The following is a 7,500-nucleotide window of genomic DNA, read 5'->3' on the forward strand; positions in this document are numbered from 1 at the left end:
AATGGTGCAACTAAGCAGCGCTGTAGCGCCATTTTGGAGCGAGCGTACAACCTGTGTCGTAGTACTCCGGCGTTTGCTCCAGAGCCAAAATGGATCATTATGCAAATCGTGTGTTGTTGTTATTCTGCGATTGGCTGCGCTGCCGCGGCGCCGGCGCCTGTGATTGGCCGCCGTACCGGAACTCAACACACACACCTCCCCCGCAAAATGCTGATGATGGTTAAGATTATTTAATACGATCTGTACGTTTTAAACAGCTAGCAGCGGAATTTACCACTTTTATTATTTATCTTTCCGGACACTGCAGACAAAATAACAAAATTAATGAAATGGTTTGAATACTGTAATGTAAATAATCACTGACTACATATGCACTGTATGTTGGTGTGTGTTTCATATATAAACACACACGTTAAACGTATACACCCCACCTTCTTGTTTTTTTTTTTGGTTTGCTTTCTTGCATTTCTTTCAGACGTAAATATTGAAATTATGAAATGTGCAATAAAAGATGCGACGGCCGAACGATGCTAAAAATGATGCATAATGGCACAATAACACTGACACATTCGTCAAGAGTCCCCATTTATTCAGCGCTTTCAAATAAAAGTTTTCAAAATGAAAAATCCACAATGTCAAACCCTTCTAAAACGAGCTACTAGAAACTGCACTCATTACATAACAGCCACCGACTGAAACACAACACAGATGGAAAAACATATTTACATAAACTCGGGATGAAAAGGGAATATACGTTTAATCACAAAGGTGTCAAAGTCGCTCAGACGTTCTTCCTGACGGCTCCGTCAAGCAATGAAATCCAAAGGTCTGTTGAAACCACCTTTCCTGTTCATGTATTGCCTGCAAGAGAAATATGATTACATCATTGATCTCCTTCCTGCACCAAAACATTACATCACTGCCCACCAATGAGAGCGTCCGTCATTTAGCCGTGCAGCACCTGCAGAGGTGATTGGTCAAATACAGAACTGTTGCTGGGATATTAACTTCCCAACTTACTTTTCTCACAACGCATGCCGTTTTTGTGCACATGAAAAGGGCTTTTTAAAAAACATGCAATAAAATGAAACCAAACCATAGAACTGATAGAGATTTTCAGGAAACAAAAAAGAGAAGCCAATCACAGACCTGTATTTTCTCTTTTGCGACACGTTCACCTCGAACGCAGCATCAGAGCCCTCCTTCTTCTTGCCCTGTGGAACAAAACACAGCAATCGTACAACACACACTGAGCTCAATTCACGTACGAATATTACAGCTCACGATCTTCAAGCTTTCGTATTTTTAATTAAACTTTAATTGTGTTAATTTCTTTGCACGCTCTGTGGAGCTGTGCCATCTTGTGGTAATTCAGAGCATCAGCTTTGGGAATAATCCACTATTAGTCGAGTATAAAAAAAAATAAGATGCTATGCATATTGCACCAAAAAAAAAAGCAAAGCACATCTACTTCTGGTTTCAGGATGAGGGCAGCAAGTACTTACAGAAATATTAAGTGTAATCAATTACTGATCAGATAATACTAGTTAGCATCCACGAAACCGCTAGTTAGTCGCTTGTGATGCATCAGCCACTAACGAACCAACAGCCCTTCAGTTTTATGGCATGCACTGAAGTCACCAGAAAAGCAGAAGAGCTTGGAATACGGATGCTTAAATATTTCCACTATCTTTATTTGGTCAGGAGAAGAGGATCTGCACAAAGACTTTATTCTGGTATTACTTGCCCAGTATTACTAGAATCCGTTTAAAAAACAAAACATGCAATTGGTTTTGTCGAAGCACATGATGAAAAACAACTGCGTGTGGATAACTCGGGGACAATTCGTGTCGTTTAATGTTAATATAAATGAATCAATCACCACTGAGTGTTAGTAATAACTCCTGACTGAAACCCAGAGATGATTCTGGTCAAATGATGAGGCAGAAATACACTGTTAGCAACATTCAGGAAGAATCTTTTGATGTTTTTGATCATTTTTTGAAGATATGCGTGGAAAATAAATGTAACTAATTACCGTGACCAGAAAGTAATGAGTAGAGCGAAGTGTCGCTTTTGAAAGAAGCAACCAGTGAGAAGTAATAAATGGTATTTTTTAAGCTCAGTGAAGACATCGGCCCACCTTAGTGCTGTCGAAGGACCCGAAGCCCATCTGTTTCATCATCTCGATTTCCTCCTCAGTCTTTCCCTGCATGTCCTCAGCTGCACAAAGAAAGCAGAGTCAGAGCCGTTCAACACATCAGAAACAGAAGAACTAATCATTTCGTGGCAGACGCTTCTGAGGAGGATTTCTGAGAACTTGTTTTTGCACTTTTTTTACTCCATATAGACATTCATGTGATCACGGGACATTAAAGATGTTTATAATGTTACAAAAAGATCCGTCTCTAGCCATCTGCGTATCTTCAAAGATGAAATAACGTTGAGGGGTTTAATAACCAAAGTAATAAACTAATTGTGAAGACTGAGGACGAAAAACCAAGGAAACAGAGTTTGGTCTTATTTCTCTGCAGAGAGTGATCAAGTCTACACAGAGAGACGAGGATGAGGATCCCTGACCTTTACAGAAGGTTTACAATCCCTACCTGACCAATGAACCCCGTCTCATGCAACTTATCAAACCGTTCCTGGTACAGAGACTATATAAAGACGGCATTTTTCTTCTGCAGCTGTCATGCATTTCTGTCATGCAAATTATTTCATTCTTACACAATGTCGACCATATTCTACCTCACAAACTAGTGATTATATCCTTAAAGATACATAAATAAATAAATAAATAAAAATAATAATAATAATATATATATATATATATATATATATATATATATATATATATATATATATATATATATATATATATATATATATATGCATGTAATTAGTGGACTTATATTAAGAGGACTTATAATATTAAGCAGCGCAAATATTTAACATCGATAAAAATCAGAAATAATCAGAACTATCAGTATATTATGATGATTTCTGAAGGATCATGTGACTCTGAAGACTGGAGGAACGACGCTGAAAAGTCAAGCCGCGCTTCACAGAAATAAATTATTTAAATATATTTAAAATTAGTCCTGTCAAACGATTAATTGCATTCAAAAATAAGTGTGTGTTTGCATAATGTCTGTGTACTGTGTATATTTATTACGCCTATGTAAAGACACACATAGCATATATGCATTTATATATTTTAATATAACCTTTTTCTTAAATATTCATGCATGTGTGCGTTTACATATAAACACTAGATATACTCAGCACAGATGCATATTATGTGAAACAAAAACTAATTGTTTGTCAGCACTATTCAAATCGAAAAACACTTTCAGAGTGAAGTTTTTAAGTCTGAGAGGAAGTAAACACTAGTCGGTTTACTGTATGTTTTAGTAATAATCTTGTGTTTTTAAAACATTATCAACTTGGGCCAGATTTACTGAAGAGGGCAAATTAGTGTGATCCCACAAGTGTGGAGGATCTACTGAAAATAAGCAAATTAAAGTCCCAGACGCAGCCAGATGATTTCCATACAGGACCAGTGCAGCGCAAACAAGCAGAACGGATGGGAATCAGCTTCAGCTAACACTAACTCCACTGAAAACACCTCGGCCAATAAGACCAGAGCAAACCGGAGTAAATCATGGTGCGTGATTTAATTAAACACCCTTCTCTCATATATGATGCATCTAAACGGGAAACTCCAACAGACGCATATGCAATAAAATCATCTGCAGGAGTCCAGCCCAGTGATCTGCCAGCAAGAGAGTAGTTTGCTTGTGGTTAAGCCTTTTCAATCAATCATTTTTATTTATATAGCGCTTTTAACAACACAGGTTGCATCAAAGCACTGTACAGTATAAAGTAGAAGAGTACAATGACAGGGATGTATGATGTTTTTTTATTAAACGCAGAGACGGTCTCTGTAATCAATTCGACGATCGAGTGGCTTTAGTGACATTATTGGAGCAAGAAACATCCACACGTGAGAACAGCTACCTGATATCTGATGAACCTTTGCCGGTTTGTCCTTGGCTTCCTTCCGGTCGTCATCCCGTCTGTCTTTCTGCCGCCCCGGAGACAGCGAGGAGGAGCGATGGCGGCGGGGAGACCTGCGGGAACGACACGAGCACAGCCCGGAGGGAGGCTGATCAGAAACTGAACAGGCTTGAGATCAGGCCTGAAACTATCAGCTGACGTCAGCGACAACTTGTGCGTCGTTGTGTATTCGTTTGATCGTATTCTGAAATTGGTTTTAGACACCAAGCCGAATAATTCAGCTTCATTCGTTTGTTTGAATACGGAACAGGCATATGCCGTTATCAAATAAGGTCTGTTTAAAAATAAATGCAACTCCTGTTTTGCGCTAGCTTGAGTTCATAAAGAAAAAAACGCTTAATTACTTTGTTAAATATTAGAATTTTTCATGGGGAGTTTGTTAACTAATGTTAAATAATTAAGCCTTAAAATGTAAAGTGTGACGAACAAAGAATTTTTTAATATTTTGCATATTTGGACTGAATATTAAAGTATTCGGGTGTGATGAACACCACTGCCTGAAAGTCTGAAGGACTAATTAATTATTTTCAATTAGAAAGCAGCTGCTCTGTTTACCGGGTTTCCAGGGTAACGGCTGTTTCCGCGCGCGCCCCCTGTTGTCAGAGAGCGCGCGCACTATCGTGATTTATACCGGCCCGGTTTTACGAATCGTAAAAGCTGAATAATCAAAGTCTACCGATTAAGCAGTGAAACAAGCACGACTAGCTGATCAGCTCACCTGGATCTGCGTCTGTGAGGCGAGCGCGAGCGCGACCTCCGCCTGTCTCTGTCACGTGATCGGGATCTTTCGCGCTCCCGGCGCCTCCTCTCGCGTTCCCGTGACGTCGAGCGCGAGCGCCGTCTCTCTGAGACGCAACACACGAGTCAGTATTACAACAACACCGACGTGTCAGCTTTTTAAAGCTGGGTTTAGCGTGATCGATATGTTTTTAAAATAAAAGTTAATGCTGTGATGCCCTTAATATCTAATATGTGCTAATAAATCACAGTGTAACGTTATATGAAAAACGTAACACGCAGCAAATTAAATGCCACTTTAATGCTTCATTTTGGGGGGGAAAAATATTTATCTGCACTATTTATCCGGACTGCACAACATTTCAAATCTCAGAAAGCGTGTTAAGAGCGAGATCGTTTAGTTCAGTTCTGCTGAGTGTGAGCTAGCTGCGATGTTAATATCCGTATCATTAAAATCAGAACCTGTTTTCAAACCTCGTCGTGGCGGTGTTCGGCTCCTGCTTCTCCCCATGACTGGATCGCTGTGAAGTAGACGCTTTTCTTTCGAACAGCACCTTCACAAACCAATACTTCACCAACAATTTACAGACAAACGTCTGCTGGCCGCCATCAACTGTGCGCCACATAAACCGGTCCGGAACAACGAAGTCATCAAGCGTTCCGCGAAAAATGGTTCCTAGTGTACCAACATTACGTTCCGCTCACTAGAGTCAGCAATCATCCAATCACAAAATTAGCTCTTTATTTTTTGGACCTTTCTTACTGGAACAACCTTCTTTGACGATATTAAGTGGCTCGTCGCTCCCTCAGAAATGTTTCTAGTAAGGTTAAAGAAATAACTTATAAAGTAATACACAGGTTTTATCCTGTCAAGCAGTTCTTTTGCAGACATGTCCTTTTGTTCAGTCTTTCTGGAATAAGTTTAATGCTGATTGTCCATGATGTATTTTTTGATTTTACGTTGTGTTATAAAAAATATTATTTCTATTATTTTTTTAAAAATAGCATTTCTACATCTGTTAACAAGAAAGCTATAAAAACATCTAGAATTTGTGCTATGTTTAAGAGTTCTCCTTAATCTACTTATCTTTATTCACATGCCCTTTTATATTTGATTTATTTGTGCATGGTTTTTTTGTACATCTTTAATATTTTTCATTCTATAAAATTATATATATATATATATATATATATATATATATATATATATATTTTTTTTTTTTTTTTTTTTTTTTTTAATTTTTTTGGTGTGTTTGATTTTTGTTTTGTAATACTTGTTTATTATTGCAATAAAAAAGAACTTAATGTTAGCAATTGTGTTGCTTAGAGCTGGAAACTTTCCAAATGCACATAGCAACTAATTGAAAAAATGAAAAACATTTTTAATAACAACAACTAAATAATTGAAATACTGAACGCCCGTTCGTTTATGATGCACCTTGTTAGCTTGCACCTTTGATTGCGGTTCAGATATACACTATAAAAATATCTAGATGGAAATGTTAATATTTTTTCAGGATATTATCCATTTTCCAAAAACACTACGATGCAGGGAAAACTAATTTACGTCAATGTAGACCTATATTTTTCGTTACAGGCTTTTATCTTGTAGCCTAAAATAGATATTAAGTTAAGCAGGAAACAATTAAAAAGAATTATTGCATATCACTGTCCAAACAAATGTTTACGAGAAACATATCTGTGCTCCGAAGAAGCAAAAAAGGGCCCTCTTTTGTTCTGAACCTGTGTGTTGTGTTGAAATCCAGCCCAAAGACACAAACTAGACCAGCTTTACATGGATGTGGTTTTTAATGAATGGTACATCCAATCCTAGCATTTTACATTCTAATATTGACATGGAATCAAGTTTATAAACCAGCTAACATACACACAAAAGCGTTTAAAGAACAGTGAATGATCATAAAAAGAACTCCAACTGCAGTTAAGTCTCCAGCACACATACATAAAAAAAGATCATAAATAATATAAGAAGAGGAAAAAAGTCGTGCATTTAAAGTTGTGTTTTCTTTGCAGCATCAAGCCATGATCTTGCTTCTTCTGGCCTTGTGACGTCTAATTATTTGCAAGCCATCGCAGTCATGATTTCCAGTGAACGGTACGTGTTCGGTTAGTTTATCCCTGCTATCCGCAACAAGGTGAGACGGAGACGTTTACGGTAGAGTTAAAAAAAACATGTGATAATTCTATACACGTGATAATGAGCAACAATCAGAATCGAGAGACATGAACGATCAACGCTTACTCAGTGCCACATTCTTTTTTTCTGTTTCTTAATGCATGTACTAAGTGCAATTCAGTTTAAAGCGAGGGAAGGGTCACGTTTTTCGATGTGCGTCAGTGAAGCATTGCGTGTGTTTCGAGTCACAGAACCGTAATCAAAAAACCGGTATGACGAATGGACACGCAGTGATACAGACCGGACGTGAAGATGTGTTTGTGTGTGAAAGAACTAGCGAAGAACACTTGGAGAACGTGTCTGTAAGAGTTCAAGATTCTGCCTTCTCTTTTTGCTTCTTGCTTTTCTTTAGAAAACAGGGAGCCTTGAACTTCTTTTTTTTCTTGGAAGGAGATTTGGAAGGCGAGCCCTCGGGGGTGTTGCCCGCGGGTTTGTTGGGCGGGGCCGTGGGGGGCGGGGCCGGGGGCGTGGTCTCCGAAGCG

The 7,500-nt window shown here is 38.4% G+C and overlaps 2 protein-coding genes across 13 annotated transcripts in view; both read right to left on the minus strand.

The window, feature by feature from the left end:
- Positions 1-572: 572 nt before the first annotated feature.
- snrnp27 (small nuclear ribonucleoprotein 27 (U4/U6.U5)) lies at positions 573-5,477 on the minus strand. Of its 3 annotated transcripts, none has more exons than XM_043238136.1 (6): positions 5,284-5,466; positions 4,802-4,928; positions 4,024-4,136; positions 2,144-2,223; positions 1,150-1,214; positions 573-861 (listed from the first exon to the last, which is right to left on the minus strand). In XM_043238136.1, exons 1-6 carry the CDS (start codon positions 5,330-5,332, stop codon positions 807-809), a joined length of 489 nt encoding a protein of 162 aa, XP_043094071.1. In that variant the 5' UTR covers positions 5,333-5,466; the 3' UTR covers positions 573-806. The 3 variants fall into 3 exon arrangements, with proteins under 3 accessions (XP_043094071.1, XP_043094072.1, XP_043094073.1); XM_043238137.1 differs by having other exon boundaries at positions 5,296-5,463; XM_043238138.1 differs by lacking the exon at positions 4,802-4,928 and having other exon boundaries at positions 5,296-5,477.
- Positions 5,478-6,611: 1,134 nt separating this feature from the next.
- Positions 6,612-7,500, minus strand: part of add2 (adducin 2 (beta)) — a 19,331-nt gene continuing 18,442 nt past the window's right edge. For 6 of the 10 annotated variants that reach the window (XM_043239244.1, XM_043239248.1, XM_043239247.1 and 3 more), the window contains one exon: positions 6,612-7,500. This exon is cut by the window's right edge and continues 97 nt beyond it. In XM_043239244.1, the coding sequence (XP_043095179.1) occupies positions 7,329-7,500 (172 nt within the window). In that variant the 3' untranslated portion in view covers positions 6,612-7,328. The other 4 variants (XM_043239253.1, XM_043239260.1, XM_043239252.1 and 1 more) reach the window with 2 other exon arrangements.

Source organism: Puntigrus tetrazona, chromosome 5 (assembly GCF_018831695.1).
Source record: "Puntigrus tetrazona isolate hp1 chromosome 5, ASM1883169v1, whole genome shotgun sequence".
Lineage (NCBI taxonomy): Eukaryota > Metazoa > Chordata > Actinopteri > Cypriniformes > Cyprinidae > Puntigrus > Puntigrus tetrazona.

Coding starts and splice junctions, on each gene's coding strand:
- snrnp27 (XM_043238136.1), bottom strand. CDS start 5,332: ATGGGGAGAAGCAGGAGCCGAACACCGCCACGACGAGGTTTGAAAACA. Junction 2,224..4,023: donor AAAGGTTCATCAGATATCAG/GTAGCTGTTCTC, acceptor TTCTTTGTGCAG/CTGAGGACATGCAGGGAAAG. Junction 862..1,149: donor TCGCAAAAGAGAAAATACAG/GTCTGTGATTGG, acceptor TTTCTCTTGCAG/GCAATACATGAACAGGAAAG.